General features: G+C 45.1%; 1 protein-coding gene across 2 annotated transcripts in view; it reads right to left on the bottom strand.

Annotated features, from left to right (window-relative positions):
* EPHB1 (EPH receptor B1) overlaps positions 1-18,837 on the bottom strand; it is a gene marked incomplete at both ends in the record, with an annotated part of 419,149 nt that overhangs the window by 111,493 nt on the left and 288,819 nt on the right. For both annotated transcript variants that reach the window (XM_084232252.1, XM_084232253.1), the window contains one exon: positions 4,865-5,200. In XM_084232252.1, the coding sequence (XP_084088378.1) occupies positions 4,865-5,200 (336 nt within the window). The remainder of the gene's footprint in view (positions 1-4,864; positions 5,201-18,837) is intronic.

The following is an 18,837-nucleotide window of genomic DNA, read 5'->3' as shown; positions in this document are numbered from 1 at the left end:
TCCATTTAGTTTGTATGGATTTTCAGCTTATAAGACTTGGCAGCACTGAGTATGGCCCACTCACTGGAGCTGAATAGGGGCTACCCCACTTTTCTGTGGTCCCTACCACTCCCTGGAGCCTCACATCTGGCGCTGCTTTGCTCCACTCCATCACCTGCCTGGCCTCACCAGCCTCTGAATTTGTTCTCTCTCGCTTAAAAGGTTCCAAATTTACTGCCTTGATTTTATGTTGCTACTAGTTGATTTCAGAGATGTGCTGGTGTTATTTGTCTTATTTCTTTTTTGCAAGTTTTCCTCTGAGGTCCCTTCCCCAACTCTGACATTCAGAGTCTAGTTAGCAGAAAAGAGAAGTAAAGTTTGTCATTCACTCTAATTCTCTCTGACAGCCAGATGATCCGGTCATCAGTCTGAATCTGGAGCCAGGTGCCAGAGAGTGACTGCAGGAGTGAGTGCTGATAACAACCTCTCTGCAGTGCGCTTGGCCACTGGAACAGGGAGAGTTCCACCTGATCTGGTCTATTTTAAACTTAAGGCAGTGGTATTCAATGCAAGCCTGCATCCCTGAAGACCTCACGTAAATCCGAGCTTGCATAATTCATGACCAACCCTGGCCGAAGATGATGGACATTTTTTTGACAGCTAAAGTGGCCCAGCTATGTGGCAGTAGCTTAGAAAGAGCTTACAACTTACACAGCTCACCATAATGCAATTTTTGATCAGGCTGAGGATAAAATGGCCACAAATCTGAGTTTGTAGCCCTGAAACACCCTTTGTCACTGTGAGATGTGAGCAAATTCCAAAAGCATTGATTCTGGTTTCTTTATGGGACCCACCTCATCTTGGCCAATAACAGCCTGGGGGGTTGGCACATTGGAGTGTGCCCAAAATGGTAGTTCCCTGCCATAGCTTATGGGCTGGGTGAAGGTCCAGTCTTCATACTCTTCATGTAATGTGAGATCCTTGAGTGGCCATGATGGTGTACACGGCTGGGGCTGTCACGAAGGAGATGGAAACACTGCATCTCATGACTCAACATACCCTTCAGTGTTCCCTTGGGCACGACTGCCTCTCAGAGAAGAACTATATCGTTTATGCGCTCAATGGGCCCAAAGATGGTTCCACAACTTCTATGGTCTCCTCTTACACCACAAGCCTTGGGGTCAGGATGACATTCTCGTATGCACTGAGACTCTTTAGCTGATACCTAATTCAGCTAATATGAGGTGCCTGCCACTACTGGGCAGGGTTCATGTGAGCAGCCTGATGCAGCATCAGTGTGGCACATCTGGGAAGCCCTGAGAAAGAAGAGTGTGACAATCCTGTAGTCAACCACAGATGTGGGCTGCAGCTCCTAGCAGAGCAGCAGGCAGCCTCCCAGGAGAGAGTGAGTCTGATATTTAATGACATCAGGCTTAAACTATTCAGCAGTAAATTTGTCCAAACCCTTCTTTTATGTGATCCAAACATATACTGTCAGGATCCAGTTCACTTTGAGCCAACTTACACCTCCCCTCAAAACAAACAGGCACCCATCTCAATACAGGGGCAGGGGAAGTCTTTGGTTCAGTGACACAAAGAAAATTTATGGAAGGGTAACTGGGGCTGCACATTGAGCTCTCCTCCTCTCAGTAGGATGGCATTTGTTGACTCTGAATAACCCCTTCATACATAGAGCAATGAAATAGGAAGCCCGAGGGACCGTCCAGTTTTAGGGCAGGAAACAGGTAGGCAGAAACAGGGAGGTCACATTCTGCTGATAATCCTCTAATCCTAGGTGCACGAAACCCCTTTAAACTTCTTAACTGGAAAATGGGAAACAATAGTGTCTATGTCATTGGGTAATTATGGGGCTCAAAGGGAAGTCCATACATTCCAAACTTCTTGGTGAGCTCAAAAGGAGCACAAACTTGAGGCATTAAGTAGCACAACTATCACTCACCTAGTCCTCAGTCCTAGCACCTGGTGCCCAGCTATTTCAGGTTAGGCACTTCCAGGTACAAAATATGCACTCAACAAACACCTGGTAGTTGACTTCGTGGTTGATGACAGGACTTCTTTTGGTCAAATTCCTTACCTGCTATCTATGTACTGGTGGCCCAAAGCAGGGCAGGTGGGACACCAGTACTGAGGGGTCACACCACACTGTGAGGCCAGGGCAGGGAGGCTGACCTGGGTCTCAGGCAAGGCGAAAGAGCTCAGGGATGCTCTGGGAATGGGTCAAACATGACAAGCCTCAGTAATACATGAGCCCATCCATCTCATCCTTTAATAGATCTGAGTCATTAAGGTTTTTATTACACCTGTTATTTAATCTCTCTCTCATCTCTTATAAAATGTGTAGCTTAAGAACATGTTTCTAAGGCCTCTCCTGGTGGCGCAGCGGTTGAGCGCTGGGCTGCGAGGCTGCCCGCAGCCTCTGCAGCGCCGGTTCATTCCCCGGCCGCCAGTGAGGGTCCCACAAAAAAAAAAAAAAAAAAAAAAGAACATGTTTCTAAACTGTGCAGAGGTACTGGCTCAGATGTTTATTTTGAAAGTTCCCATCTTCTAAAATACAGATTACTGCTAGTTGAAAATAATTTGCATTCACATGTGGACTCACCAAAACAGTGTGATAGTACCATGTTCCTCAGAGCCGCATGGCTCAAAGAGTAGAATCCACTGGTCATCTTCACATCTGTTTTATAACAACAATTATGACCACATGCCATCTAGATGTGTTGGCATCCTTCTCCTGTTGACTAACATCAGCAGGAGACATCACCTGACATTAAAATTTCAGAATTTCCAAAGAGAAACCATATCTTAGAAGGAAAGACTGGGGCTGGGACATCAAAATCAGGGAAGATTAAGGATGACGAGCCCAACCAAGGGGAACAAAGGGCATGAGAAATGTGCTACTGGAGGAGCAAATGGGTGAGGATAAAAATAAATATTTTGAAGGTTGGGGCTGCAGGGCCCCTTGCAGAGGCCTTGCAAGGGACCTGGTCCTCGGCTCCACTGCAGCTTGGAAAGGTGCAGATGGCAAGACAAGCAGATGGGCAGGTTCGGAATAGCAGGGGAAGGGAAGGGAGGGGCCGAAATCAAAGCAAAACCATATAAGTGGCAGGTTTGTTCGCACATGCTTAGAGAGAGAGAAAAGACAGCCAAGCCCAGCATAACATGACAGCCTGGCAGGATTATTATTCCCAGAAGCTGGGACACTAAAATATTTCAGCCAGTTTTCTGCCTTAAATCCTCCAAGGAAAATACTGCTAACAAAGGCTGCCCATGTTACATGCTCAACATAATGCAGAAATTACCATTCCCTTTTCTTTGGGTAAGACAGACTGTCACAACCTTTGTCTCCATGGCACCAGGGCTGTGGTCACCAGCTGGAGGCTTCTACACTTCCACTCTTATTTTCTCACCATGCACGTATGCATGTAAACACGTGACCATACACTTACATACAAACATGCACACATGAACACACACACGCTCACAGCCACAACGCAGCCATCTGGACAGACATGCTCTCCTACAACACCTTTTTTTCTCCTCAGCTCTGACAGCTTAAACCCAAGAATCATCTGCCATCAAAGATGCCTGGATTTAAATGAGGCAGAATGAGCTTCAGGATGGGGAGGTGAACTGGAAAAGGATGGAATGGGAAGAAGAGATCAAGAAAGGTAAGCTACATGGAGGAGAGAGAGCACAGAGAGATGACAGTCCATAACCACCCATCCTTTTACAATTTGTTGATTGAGAAAATCCATCATTGCAAATAGGATCATGGCCCAGTGCTTAGGGCGCCCAGTGCTACAGAGAGGAGGTTCATTTCCTCACCGAGTCTTCCATCACCACCCTCAGGGAGAGAGTGTCATTTCTGTCTGACTCCTGTCGCATTTACAGCACAAGATGCTTAGAACACATCACTTGAGACTTAGTACTTTCACACAAGTGCAAACTTTGCGTCCTGTAAACTCTTCATTAAGTTGCTATTATAGGTAGAGCAATGGTACCCAAATATCACTGTGTCCCTCACCATGTCTCAGCCCCAGCTCTGCACATAGTAGATGATAAATTACTGTCTCTTAACAATGAGTGACCAGTAAATAAATGTGTGAGTACATGAATGAACTGGCTAAATGAATATAAAAAGAAATGGATTGTTGCAAGAAGTGTGAAAAGTAATAACAAAAAAAGGTCAGAAGAGCAAGAGATAAAGAAATGAAGAGAAGAAAATGCGTGTTGAGCTGTGCATGCCATGGGGATGTACTGGCTATCAGAAGTGATCTATTGCTAACTCTCTGAGGTCTCTATAACAGTGCAACATTCATCTGAGCAAGCAATAAAGGAGAATGCACTCTTGAATTACACGGGTTTAATTGAAAAATAATCTATGAAGGCAACTGACTTTACCCCAGGATTTCTGGGAAGTTTCTCTCATTGGGTTTTAAGGCAGCAGTGTGGTATTCTCAAGATCATGTGGTGCTTCCACCCTTCAACCCATCTATCCACCTACCCACCTATCTATCTCTCTGTTCATCAGCCTGGCCATCCGTCTGGCCATCCATCTTTTCAAGGGTATGTGCTAAGCTCCAGCTGGATACAGAGCACTGGGGCCCCCTGTGTCTTGAATACATATCTGGGCTTTTGTGCAGGGCACAAGAAAATCCCTCAGAATCCAGTCCCCCCTTAGAGGAAATATACTGCACCCCTTTCTTCCATGGCCAAAATGTCCACCACCTGACATCTTCCCTTCTAGGAGGAAGCCTGAGGGCAGATGACCAGGGTGATGGAAGCAGTAACTTTGTTCCTACACAGAGCTGGACAAAGAGTCCCCAGTGGACAGATAAAAGAGCACACATGCCTCCAGACCTACCAGCTTGGTTTGTGGTGATGTTGACGGAGACATGCTGTGGGGGGAATGGGCTCTTGCTGGAGACTCCGTTGACAGCCTGGATGTCGAAGGTATAGGGGGTGTGGGCCCATAGGCTGCTGATGGAGACCCGGCACTCAGTCAGGCCCAGCTGCCTGGGCACAAACTCCACGTTGTCATCACAGCGAGAGCAGCTCCTGCGGTCCGCTCGGCACTTCTTACATATGATGTTGTAGGTCACATCATCCCTCCCGCCTGTCTCCCGGGGCGGATGCCACTCCAGAATGATGGATGTCTCATTGACAATGGAGATGACGTTGCGGGGACCTGATGGGACACCTGTAGGGAGACAAAGAGGAAGCTGGTGATGCTGGGCAGAGGCTTCTTTGTGTGGCATCTCAGTCTGTCTTTGGTGTGTTCCCACCTCGTGACATGTATGCATCCTTTCCCTTTCCTCTCCCCAAATCTCCATGTACCAATACTCCATCCCAAGAAATAATGGTGGCCAGAGATGACCACCTGTCCCAAAAGCGCTGTCATTCATCCCCCTGGGGCTTTTTTTTCAATCACGTGTTCCAAGGGAGAAAAAGACATATGGATCAGAGTTCAAGTTCTCTGGTTTTAGGACCAGTCTCCATATTTCAGCCAGTTTTCAGGCCAATAATATGCATGCATATTGGACACTTACTGGATTTCTTTTCTTTTCCTTATAGAACTCGAGGTTGAGAGACATGCATGGCCTCTCAAAAACCCAAACATACCCTGGCATCCTATACATATCTCACACAGCTTGGTGTCTGTGTGGTTTGTGCATGGGGTAGGAGTGTTTCCCTGCAGGACAGGCTGCCAGAATACCTAGACAGATGAATGTTCACATGGCACCAGCTTGGGTGCCTGAAGATAAGAAGCAAAGTTGGGGGCAATCACCGTTTTTGACCCCATGGAATGAGACCACCACAGAGGAAGTTTGTTGCAAATACTGCTAACTGCTTTACATGCATTTAATCTCCCCAAGGACACTACTGGAAGATGCAATTGTTAATTCAATTTTATGGAAATGGAAATGAAAACTCAGAATGGGGACTGGTTATAGATCATATGGTCAATAGCAACTGGTCATCGTGATACCTACAATTGCCTGATTCCAAAGCTCAAGTTCTCTACTCTGTGTGTGTGCTGCCTGCTAGTGAAACCAGCTATCTTTTCCTACTAAAAGAAAAGCTGTCTCCAGCTCTAATCTTACACTGATGGACACTCCAAAGGCTAGTGGTCACACCTGTTCATGGATAACAGCAGATTTGAACAGACTCTCTTGTCTACAAATCTGCCAGGCTCACTGAGAATCAAGAAGGACTGCCTCTTCCTACTGAATAGTTCTGCCTGTGACTGTTGTTCATGATCTGGCAAAGGTAGATTTGTCTTGTTACAAAAACAGAAGGCCTGGTACCTAGTAGGAGGGCAAAATATTGCTGAATTAATGGCGATAGTGCTGGGCATTTTGAGATTGAGTTGAAAAATCTCCTGCCCAAGAACAGAACAGATCCCAGCCTGAGGTTCCCAAGCTGAGCTCTGCCGATGGAAATGAATCCTGCCCAGAAGCCCCCCTTCCACGCGGTGGGTCTGCTGGAGCAGCCGCTCCAGATAGTAATGCATTCAGAATTCATGCACGTGACTGTTGCCAGCTGAACGAAGACATGTGTAAAGTGGTTCATGCTGGAGACAGGAATCAAATGCCAACACACAAAATGAGGGAATAACAACAAGGTCGAGGGGCACCAGGGAAGGATTCTGTGTTGAATCAGTCAACAGCAAGCAGCTAGAGCAGAAAGCAAATATTAAATCGGATTCTATTAAAACATGAAAGAAAATCAGTAGTGTACTATATAAAGTCCATTAGACCTGCGCTAAAGCACAACTTTCATGCACACTTGTGACAGGGTGGGATTCATGAAGCATCTTTACTGAAGTCTTGCAAATAGCATTCAAGAATTCCCCACCCAACTGCCCAAGGAGAAACATTCATCTCTTTTCAAACCAGCACACAACTAGTACTGGGAGGGCAGTCAGTACTGCCCTGATCAGGCTCTGATTGGGCTGAGCTGTCCACACCTCACACCACCCTATTCATTAACATCTGTATAGGTCAGCACCTGTCTGGGACATGTGTTTGCTCAGACTGCAGTGACTCAGACTACCAGCTCCCAGTGGTCCACACCATGGCTGCCTGTCTCACGACCCAGCAGACAGCCCAGCCTCAGCCACAGGCCACCGTTTCTCATACTCATTACAGATGTATTTACCAAGTGCTTGCTCTATGTTAGGCATGGGGTAAATCTTCCAGCAATGTCTTATTGCCTCTTGGAACATCCTGAGGCTATCACCGAGAAGGCAGCCATGGTGAAGGGAGAGACAAGTTCTACCTGGGAGAGTGACCACCCATTCCATGCACCCTTTGGAGACCACCACCCGCTTCAATGATCTCCCCTCACCCTTGACCTTTAACTTCACTCTCCCTCCTGATTCCAACTTCTCTACTTCAGCTTGTGTAAACCTTCACCATTTGTAAACGCAAACACTGTCACTTGGCATCTCCCTACATTATACGTCGAGTCTTTTTCACTCTCCAGCTAAGCTTTTCTAGCATGGAGTCATCTTGCAATCTCTCCTCTCTCCGTGCTCAGCCAGCTGCAGTCTGGTGACTGCTGCTCTCCTCCACCATGCCTGCTTTTCCTTTGGCCACTTACTTTACAAAGGCACAAAATTTCGCCCTTACCCTCTTTGATACCCTGTGTCATCAGCATAGGCCCTGGCAGTCACATCCACAGTGGCTGTGAGCTCCATCTCCTTCTCTGGGATCTTTCCCTACCTCCACATCCCCACTGCCTTAGCATGCTGAGCCTTGTCAACTATTCTGGCCTGTTGCAAAATCCTCCTAAGGAATTCTACAAAATTGTTTTACATTACTCCTATCCATTTTCTACGGTCAGAGTGTGAGTTCAAAAATATACATGGGCTTATAGCATTTCTCCTTTCAAATTCCAATTATCCAAAAAGTGTATCCTCCTCCCCACATCCTTCCAGCCCTCATGTGGTCTGCTGCTCTTAATTTCATCTCTGGCCTCTTGACCTCTCATACTGTAGCCAACAGGAAGAGTCCTGGGATTTCCTGGGCATACTAAGATATCCCTGTGTTACCACGTCTCTGCATCTGTTCTCTCCTGCCTGGGATTTTTTTCCTCCTTATCTAATTGACAAACCCCCCTTATTCTCCAAGATCAAGAACCCAATTTGACTTGGAGGTTTTCTGTTCTTGCAGTCATTCACTTCCCCTCTGGATTTCCATAAACCCATATGTAGATGCCCTGACCCTGATTCCATCATTACATTATGATGTCTTTCCTCTGTGTTGGCCTCACCAGGCAGGGAACTCCCAGTGGGCAGGGCCTAGTGGCTTGTTTGTCAAGATCAGTACTTTGTCAGGAGATGCCCCCTCCACCTGGTTTTTGACCTCTGCTTAGTATGCATGGCTTAGGTCATGGGGGCTGATGCACCCCTCTCCAGCACAAGGTACCCTGATGGAGAGCTGAGGCAGCAAGCAGTGAGGCAGTGAGGACCCACCTCTGGTGACCCTGAGTGGCAGAGGCTTAGGTAAGATAAAAGTGGCAAGTGAGGAGCTGGTTTGGAGAGAATTGCCCTGATGTGACAGTGTCCTTGGCACCTGGGGTGACCCCCACCCAGTCAATGCTGTTCCCTGTCTTTTCATTTGCTCCCTGCCAGTGGGTTTCCAGGAAGGATTTTTCACATTCATGTAGAAACAGCTTCCAAATGAAACAACCACTGCCGCGTCTCATCCATGGGTGCATTTCAGAGCAAACACACCTGTGGGACATGAACAGGGGCCCACAAAGTCCGCGCTTGTTGAGCCCAGGACTGTATTAGTCCTTTATCCAGACAAAGGAGCAGGAATAGACACCGCTGTCTTCCCCTGCAGAGTGGACTCCAAGAGCGAGGAGACTCTGAGCATCTGAGCATGCCCTGCTAGGCAGCCCCCCGCCCCACCTCCTCACAGGGGGTGTGCCCTGCTATCTCAGAGCCCAGCCTGGTGCCTGGACTCAAAATGCATATTTGTGGGGGTGGCCCAAGCCTGGGCTACAAACAATATCTGGGATCCCGTTCATTCTTCATTTACTCACTCATTCATTCTGTTAACAAACATTCCCAGCACTGCTAGGCACTCAGGACATGGGCAAAAACATGTCCTGACCAGCTGAAGAGCATGTTATATGGCATATCCAATTTCATAGCCATAGAAAAATTGTCAGAAAAAAGGGTAAACAATAATGAGCATTTTAAAATAATGTAGTTGGAATGTTTGTGTTTGAGGTAAATTCCTATTCCTTTCACAAGGTTTAATAATCAGTTGCAGTGATGAGGTTTCTTTTCTGCAGAGCCAAAGGGCCAAGGACATACACAGCCTAGAGGGGGACACACACTTCCTAGAAGGGGGACACACACACAGCCTAAAAGGGGGGCAGCCAGGAGACAGGATGGCAAGAAGGGAGGTCATGTGGATCTTATATTCTGGTGAGAGAAAATTGACAGGAAGGTAGGAAATAGACAAACGAGATGATCTCAGATAAGAGTTAATGCTCTGATATAAAATAGCTCCCAGCTGAGCACCCGATGTCTGGGCAGCTAAACCACGAGGGTCCCAGGTCTGTGCTCCATTGTCCTGATGATTAGGGTATGTTTCTCCAAAGCCTACAAGTCATGCCCGAATGGGGAGTCTGTCCAGAACAGGTTTGGTCTCTGAAGAAATCTTCCCAGAGCAAAGTGCTAGGGTGACCTTACCCAGCCAAGCTGGAGTTGAGGCCTTAACCCTGCAGAAATTATTTTTCAGAACCAGGGTTCCTAATAACATCCCCAAGAAAGTCAACTGAGACAACTTAACAAAAACATTAAAATGGGGGAATAGAGAAGGAGGCCTGAGGGAGAAGAAAATCAGGCTTCTCCATGGGCAAAAGCCCTCAGGAAGTGCAGTGGCAGGGCTCAGAGCCACGGTCTCCTTGTCTAAGCTCCCTGCTCTCACGTCTACTTCCTTGTTTTTCTTAATTACATACAGACAGGCTTTTTGAAGCCGCTCTGATCTGTTGCCACGGTTACTACTGATGAAAGCATCCTGTTAAAAGGGCTAAGGGAACTCAGTCCTTTTAAAGGATGGGAAAATAGCTGAGTTGTGATTCTCATTTGGATGGGAGGGGCATGGTGGGTCCTGGGTAATGGGATTGGGGCTCCAGAATCTCCAAAGGGTGCCTGAGAGACTGGCTCAAACTGCAAGGAGCATGTTTGGCATGGGGGCCTCGAAGAGTTAAATAGAAGAGCTCCTTCTAGAGTCACAGGGCTTGTCCAAGTGTTGCCATATTGAGATAGAATCTCCCACTTGTTAATGTGATTAGGGCCAGAAGAATTTTTTTTTAAGAATGGAGAGATAGGGTGGTGGGAGAGGGTGGGGGAGCGTATCGGTAGGCATTAAGCTGGAAATAAGGGCATTCCTCAGTAATCAAAGGGAAAATATACTGAAGATTGGTAAGCCCCAAAAGCCAATTCCTTTATCAGGAATCTTAATAAGGCCAACCTCCTGGTCTTGGAATTTATCTGTGAATTTCAGGCTGATCTGAGGTGCCACGCAGGCACTAACTGTGCACTGTGCTTTGCAGTCAGTGTCAGAGTCTTTGATTTCCTCCGCATGGGGAGCTGGTGAGGGTAACCATGATGAGATGATGTACTCTTGGGAGATACCCACTCCCATATCCACTAAGCCGTGTCCTTCCCATTGTGTGCAAGATCCTTCAGATAATCTGGTGGAAGGAACAAAGCCTTTACTCAGACACAAATGAGCATGTGCTTGAGCACACATGGTTTTTCAGACATTGTGAGGTATTTGTAGTCCCCCAAACCAACCAATGAGCCCCTTAAATGTTCACAACAAACAGTTAAAAATATTCTTTTTGTTGGTAAAACTTGAGAAGGGGAGCACCTAAGCCTTGACTTTGTCATCTGGTAATGCTAATGATTTAATGAAAAAGTATTCTCTGGAGTTTTGCTGTGTGGCTGATACATGAGAAACGTAGTGCCAGTGCTGTTATTAATTGTACTGTCATTACTGGATGATCGAGAATTCTGATTTGCTCATCTAATTAAGACTGATCTAATTCATCCACTCATTCTTTAAGTGAAGACCCCATGTCCAGAACTGTGCTGAGTACTGTGAAAGCCTTAAAGATATGGAGATTACAGCCCATGAGGTTAGGGGCCTAAACAGGCAAGACTACATATCCATGGAGTGCTGGAAATTGTGGACACATACAACTAAGTATCAGAGTGAGTGACACTGACAAAAGAGTTACAGATGTTAGGGGGAAAGTAGCAAGAATGAAGAACAAAATGTTGAGAGATGGTGTTTGGGGGCACCTGCACATAAGATTGGAGCATACTTGGGAAAAGCCCCTGGGAGTTTGCCTGCCCCAGTTTATACCTTCAAGGTCATCAAGCCCCTACAAGCACACTGAGGAAATAGTAGGAACTTCATCCTGGGCACGGGGCTTTGTCTCCAGAATGGATCCAGTTCTTTTCACCTCCTGATCTCATGACCTCTGTGTGCACAGAGACAGCTGTGCATCTGCTTCCTGGCTTTCCAAGACATTGTCCGACTTTGACCTATCAGTATCTGATCTTGTTTCTCCTCCTTCCACCTGTGAACAAGGAAGCTCCTCCTTCACTGTGATAGGAAATGGTATCCTCTACTCAATCTTCCTTTTGTAAAATCAGGTGAGACAGTTCCTAGGAATGAGTCAAGAAGGACATTTGATACTCAAGATTTATGAATACTGTGAGTCAAGAAAATTCAAAAAGTAACTGTTCACATGACTGAGGAGATAAGAAAATAGTTTGGAAAAATTACTGCACACTTCAATATGGGCTGAGGGTTGAAAGGAGATAGGGGAGGGCAGCAAAATGACATTAGCAATAGAGATAGTGGAAATGTGTGCAAAGGGCCAGAAAAGCATGGGTGGGGGGGTGTGTTTCAGGATTGGCTTTCAAAAAGTTTTATCAGGACATCTCTTTTCCCATTGCTCATTGTGATGAAATGACTTAAAGGAACCATGTCCAAGTGATGGAAAGTCTTCCTGGAGAAAGGGGTAAGGTGTTTCAAATTTTGTGGATAGACAGGAGTAGTTGGGAAGTTTGAAGAGATCTTCTATGAAAGCAAAACATGCAGGAAACCAAGTCAGACTGGTTGTTATCCCTTTCACTTAAATAGGACATACCAGGGCTAAAAGCAGGGTGACAAAAGTCAGAAGGTAACTTCTGGTAAAAGTCAGCGGGTAACGGAAGTCAGAAGAAGAATAATTTGAAACTAGCAGAAAGGGAGCAAAGTTATCAAATGAAAATGCAGCCAGCATCATGCTAGTTGTGGTCTTTTCTTTTGGAACTGGCTATTTGAAACCAATGTCAAAACAAAAAAAACTTTTATATTATTTCTACCTGCCAAGTGTGGCTATAACACTTTACAGCCTAGATTCAGTTCTCCCTCTCCTTCTTGAGATATTAATTCCTCTTCCATATTTTCCTGTAGAATGTGGTATTCTTGAGAGAGACTAAACAAGAATGGCCAGTGTCCTACAGGAAAGGGTTGTGGCGTGGTGACCTGTGAGAGTTCAGTACCTTGGAGAGAGGCATAGACCTGCCTGGTCCCCATTCCCTTCACTAAGTTTGGCATTGGAGCAACTTCTAAAGATTCTGTGTCAGGCACTAATAACACCACCATAACAGGAGTCGATGTTACCAGGGATTGTTAGGTCTTGCTGGGGGTTGGGGGAAGGGACAGGGCAAGGTAGCTTTTGGATGCCATCTCAGAAAGCCAGGAGTACGTTATCAGGGACCTTGTGGAAAGCAGAGGCACTGCAATGGACAGATTGCTTAGGCATCCACTACTTCATAGTGGAAGCCTAGAGGGACTTGGGATCTCCACAAAAAAATAGACCAAGGATTTCCTGCAAGTTTTGGGTGATTGGCGCCTGACATTTAGAATCCTGTTTTGCTCAATGTGAAGATGATGGTGGCCAAAGTTCTAAGGTGTCCTTTGAAAGAGGGAGTTGTACTGAGGACCTGAGGCAGCAGGGGATAAACAGCTAAGTGGCATTTATCCCATTTCAAGCCAAGGCACCTTGATTTATTTTCTTGAAACATAAGATTTTCCTATGGGGCAAGGAAAGAGAGAATGTTAAAAACTGAGAAAAAAAATATGTTGCTTTACTTTTCTAGCAGTCCTGTGATCCCAATATGCCCAAGGACAGTTTTTTTAATACCTTTAGAGACAGTTTAAAATGAACTCCAGGTACACAGGCTTCCTGTGGACAGACACCTGTGACATCTGTATGGACATCAGAAGGACAAAACTTAGATTTGGTATAACTCATTTGCTTCATTCCACTGAGTGAGAGATTAATGCTGGTAATTTGCTTGGAATAGATTACTACAAGGAGCATCTAAAAGAAAGAGATATGGCTTTGATTTCCATAACAGTGGAGTTCTATATAAATTCTGAATTTTGTTTTAATGTTAAATCCTACATGCAAAGGACTATCTTGGTCATTGTGATACATTACTTATTGAATTCTCACCTTCCTAACATCTTACAAGTTAGGTACTATTTTTCCCATTTTACATATGAGGAAACTATATTTAAGGGATACTAAATAATGTGCCTCATGGCTGGTGAGTAGTGGAACCAAGATTTGAGTACAGATCTGGCCAGTTTCAAAGCTCACCATTGACAACTCTTTCCCCAATGGTGGGGGCATCTAAGGGTATAAGGTGCAGGTATGATGTAAAGCTGCTGGGAGTGAGGGGTCAGGTTCTCATGAAGGCAGGAGGATCTTGTTCCTAAACCATTTCAGTAGTTTCCCTGTAGAAACAGAGCATCCGTGGTTCCAAGACCATGCTGAGCAAGTCTGCACGTGTGCTTATTAGGGTCTTGGAAACACTGGGCCTGTACTCAGGCAATTCTCCTAATCATAACAGTTAGTAATAAGAAGAAATGATTAGTCAAAACAAGGAGGGACCCTGCTGAAAGGGATTTCAGGAGCATTAAAGAACCTAATGTTACAAATTTTACCAAACACCAATATTTTTAGGAAAGTAGTCCATGTTTCTCCTACTTTTATGGAACTAATTTTCTGGGAGAAAGGGAGTAGATATTGCTTTCAGGGAAAAGAAACAGCCCCTCTAGCTAGTCTGAGCCAGAGTGTCTAGCTTTCCACAGGGCTACAAAAACCCTTGGAAGACTATGGAGGCCCTTGCCCCAGAGAGGCAGTATATCTCAACTGGAGCATGCTTACTGTCAGTCTCCCATCACTATCTCTATGGGGAAGAGATAGAAAATTGAATCTTCTGTTTGTGGCTGAAGGTGAGGTCAAAGAGAGGGACACTTGGTTAGGACTTCCCTCTGCAAATATCCTGGTGATACGCCAGTCAAAGAAATGCCTTTAAGACCTCTTTTCTAGTTCTGCACTCCTCAGAGGCCTCCTGAAATAGTAGAAGATGCACCAGACACCCCAAGAGAAAACCAACCAAGGCTTAGTGCTGGTTTTGCTGCAACATGACCTTAGGCTGGGAACTTACTCTTTTGAGCTGATTTATTCATTGATTCACTAATCATTGACTGATCAACCCACATTGTTTACTGAGACCCTACTGTGTGCTATATCCTGTACTTGAGAGTATGGTTTGAAAACTTTACTTGAACTCCTATCCAAGTCTGCATTGCCCAACAGTCACACAAACCACTAGTGAAACAAGGCTGATAGAGATGTTCTTTCTGGATCTGGAGAGGACCAGACTCTGTGCTAAAGACTTGGAAGGGACACTTCCCTCTTCACACTCATGGGAAAATCAAATGACAGAATGTATGTTGGGAATTTAGCATGCCTTAGCATTTCCAGCATGAACATAGGAATGCCTGGTGTAGTTACCCAGGAATACCTGTTCATCCCTTCACCTTCTAGAAGAGAAAGAGTGATCAGGTACAAACCTGTACAATGAATAAAATACACTGTCCAAAGCAGTTGATCTGAAGGCCATATAAAGCAGAAAGCGTATCTTCCTGCCTGGGGCTCCTGTGGGCCCAAACACAGCTCAGCTGTGGGATCTTCAAGATATACATCTAGGGCTTCCATCTCACATCAGAGCAGATTGTACATTTCAAGGTCCCATTCATGGCATCTTTGACCCAGATAGTCTCTTATAGATCCCTGCAAGTCTTTCTGCTGAAAGATTCATACACTAGGCCACAGCTAGTGGGACGGCCCCGAGATATTTGTTATCACCCGAGGCAATGGTTTAAGCCAGTCAAAGACTCCTTAAGTCAAAGGACTTTGGGATATACTTCAGTCTGTGGCACAACAAAAGGATAGACCCTACTTGGGCAATCCCATAGAGCAACTTGTTCTGAGATGTCATTTCTAATTGATGCAACCTTAGATTCAGAAACATCCCAAACTGTCCAGTTATCCAACATGGACTGACAAAGCCCAGAGCTTTAGAATTCCTTCCATGGATGTAAATGTGGATAGTAATCTAAAACAAGGAAACCAATGCATCTTGAGATGTGTCTGGCAGTCCCTGGGTCAGTACCTTGCACCCCATCAGAGGTTAGAGTTACATGAATGGGCACTTCATAGTCACTGTCATTCTTATAATAGGAAGAAGATTTAGAGGTCATGTGTCACTGGTAACAAAGGTCTTCTACACTCACTACCTGGTTGGCCAGTGTCTGATTCCTCCTGTGATGGGAGGCTCACTGCTCTACCGTTAAAGTCATATGTCAACAATACTCATTACCTTGAAAATATAATGAAAATGGACCCATTCACAATAGTCAGAAAACCCATAAAATGTCTAGGATAAAATATTCATGTAATGCCAGTATGAAGACAATAATAAAACTATACTGAAGGGCACAAAAGTACAAAAGAAGACTTGAGTGCCATTCTCTTAAATGGAGAGATGTATTTCCTAAAGATGAAGGTCTTCCCCAAAGTAATCCATGTATTTAAAGCAATCCCAATCTCAATTTGATAGTATTTAATGAAAGTGCCAAACTGGTTTCAAAGTTTATCTTGAAGGAAAAAAAAATAAAAATGGGCAAAGTAATAAGAGGAAGAAGAGAGAGGAAGGAGAAGAAGGAAAGAGAGGAGGAAGAGGAGATAAAAATAAGAAGGAGAAGAAGAAAGACATTTTTGGCCAGGAATAATATGTAAAGACTTGGTTTACTATATTGAAATATACCCTAAAGCTACCATCTTTAGAGCAGTTTAAATGGGTGTTAGAACAGAGAAAACAATTAATAGAAAGAATAAAGATAAAGATGTACAGGCATTAGTATATAATAAAAGGAACATCTCACTAAAGGTGGAAAATTCAGGTGGAGCCAATGGAACATTATTTTTAATGAGATAAATAAGAAATCAACATCACAACCTACACAAAAATAAATTCCAGACAGAGAAAGGAGCCAAATATAAACATTATATAAAGAATTAAAAGAAAATAATAGACTACTTTTATAATTCACAGTGGGGAGGAAATACACAAAACTCAGGCAAAAAGGCAAGACACAAATCCCCCAAAGCAGAAGGAAGATGGTCAAGTGTGAGTCACTAATTAAAAACCTTGACGTGACAAAAAAAGAAAATTGCCCATAAATAGAGTTACTAATAATTGGAGGGTTGGGGGCATAATGTTACAATATTATTATCAGGCATCTAGAAATTAATTTTTAAAGGTAAGGGTTATAGGTAGACAATTCTCAGGAGACAAAATAAATTGGTCAATAAACACATGAAAAATACACACTCATTTATAATCAGGGAAATAGTAATCAAGATGACTAACACATCAGTCAAACTGGCCAAAATTGAAAATCTTGATAACATCCAGTTGGGCCAGAGCACAAAGAAGGTAGGGACATAAATTGGTTGAGCACTTTGGGAAAGCACTTTGGTAATGTCAATTGACTTTCTGAGTGTATGTGCCCAGCAATCTAGCAATTCTATTTCTAGGTGAATTTCTTCCACAAATACAAGCATATGGGCCCCAAGGTAAATCTGAGCATTTTCACAGCGGTGTTGTTTATATTAGTGAAACAGTGGAGTTGCCTGAATGCCCGCCCACAGGGGCATAACGTGTTAGAGATTGCTGTTGCCTGCCCCATTCAGGACTCCTGCCTTCCCCAGTGTCATGGAAGACATTATTCCCAGCTACTGGCATAGAGAACCTGTGATGCATCTAGGTCATTGAAGTTCTATTCTTCCCTGTATCACATGAAGCCTCACTATTAGTTTGGGACAAGGCTACCTCGGAGGCAATGGTCCTTCTTCCTGAGGGAAGTAGCCTGGCACTGAGAGTCAAGAGCCTTAAACCCAGTGAGATCTACATGGAAATTCAGACTCTGCCTTCACTGATGTGTGGGCTGGAGCAGGTCACTTACCCTTTCAGGCTCTCAGTGCTCTCATCTATATGTTGGGAATAACAAAAGTACCTATTTTACTGTCTGTGATAGTAACTGAAAAAAGCACAGTGCCTAACATGTGGCACCTCAAACAGTGCCAACAATTATATTAGGCTCATTGCTATTCACTTTAGGCTAGTGATCCGATCATTTGAGGATGGTGGAGCAACATGGTGCACAGTACTGGGGGCCACTGAGAAGTGATCTCTGCCCCAAGGCTTTGGTGGCATGAGCATGGCTAACCTCACCAGAGCTCCATGTAGGCCCTTTCCTGGGCATGAACACAAAGCCTGCATTTCATTCACAGGCAGAGAAAAGTCTCACCTCATAAACTGTCTCCCTTTGCTGGGCAGCATCCTATTTGCAGGAACTAAGTGTCGCTCCAATCTTCTCACTGATTCCTGGCAGTTTGGTGCTGGCTGTGGTTTCCCACTGCTCCCTGACCTCCTCCCACCCCGCCTGTGCATGTCTGGCCTCTCAGAGACAACCCGCACCAAGTTACAGCAGAGATATCAGGTAGGCCTCATGATTCTCCAAGCCACGGAGCATCCTGCATCACCATTTCCAGATGAGCAGAGCTTGGAGGCAGCCCAGAGAAGCTCAAGAGGCCACCTCAGGCATCTCCCATAGGTCTAAACCCATAGCCACAAAGGAGGCAGCACATGTTACTGCTATTGCCTTGATCTCTCTACAGAACATGGAGGGAGGACAGAGCAACCTTGTGTCCAAGAGGCTTGGGCCATGCCCCTCAGCCTCTGTGAGACAAACCGTCCTCCTGGATGGGATTTTAGAGCCAGGCACTCTTGATTGAATGGGACAGAGGTGATTTTTGGCACAGAGTAGCCAGAGTCCAAGTGAGTGCTCACCCCATGTCTAATACTTAATTTAGTCTTTTACATATATCATCACAACTGGCACAATAATACACTCATTTTATGGAGAAGAAACAGGTTCAGAGAAATCAAGTAACCTACCGAAGGCCACACTCTGGTCATAGTGCAGCCAAGGACTGACCTCCTCTATCTGATGCCAACAGCACAACTTCCTACCACTTGCCTGTGTTGGGATCCTATTGTGTAAGGTCTTGAAGGGGGTAAAAATCAGAGCAGCATGTCAAAGAGCTTCCAGCCTAGTTGACAAAGAGAATCCTACACTGAAGACCTCTAACCAGTGCAGTATATTCAGAATGTGCAAAGCAAGGCCACCTCCTTCCCGGGGATCAGGTGATGTGGGCAGGGGACAGCAGACACAGAGCCACTTGCTTCTGATTGTGTTCTCCTCTGAGGAAGAGATTGAAGCTGGAAAGATTGGAGAATCCTGAGCTCCAGCATCCATATTCCAGCATCCATCCCAGACCAGCCACACCTGGGACCAGAGCCTGCAAGTTCGACATCAGATCACTGCC

This window comes from Talpa europaea, assembly GCF_964194135.1.
Source record: "Talpa europaea genome assembly, chromosome: 4".
Taxonomy (NCBI): Eukaryota; Metazoa; Chordata; class Mammalia; order Eulipotyphla; family Talpidae; genus Talpa; species Talpa europaea.
This window is presented reverse-complemented; position numbering and strand designations above follow the sequence as displayed.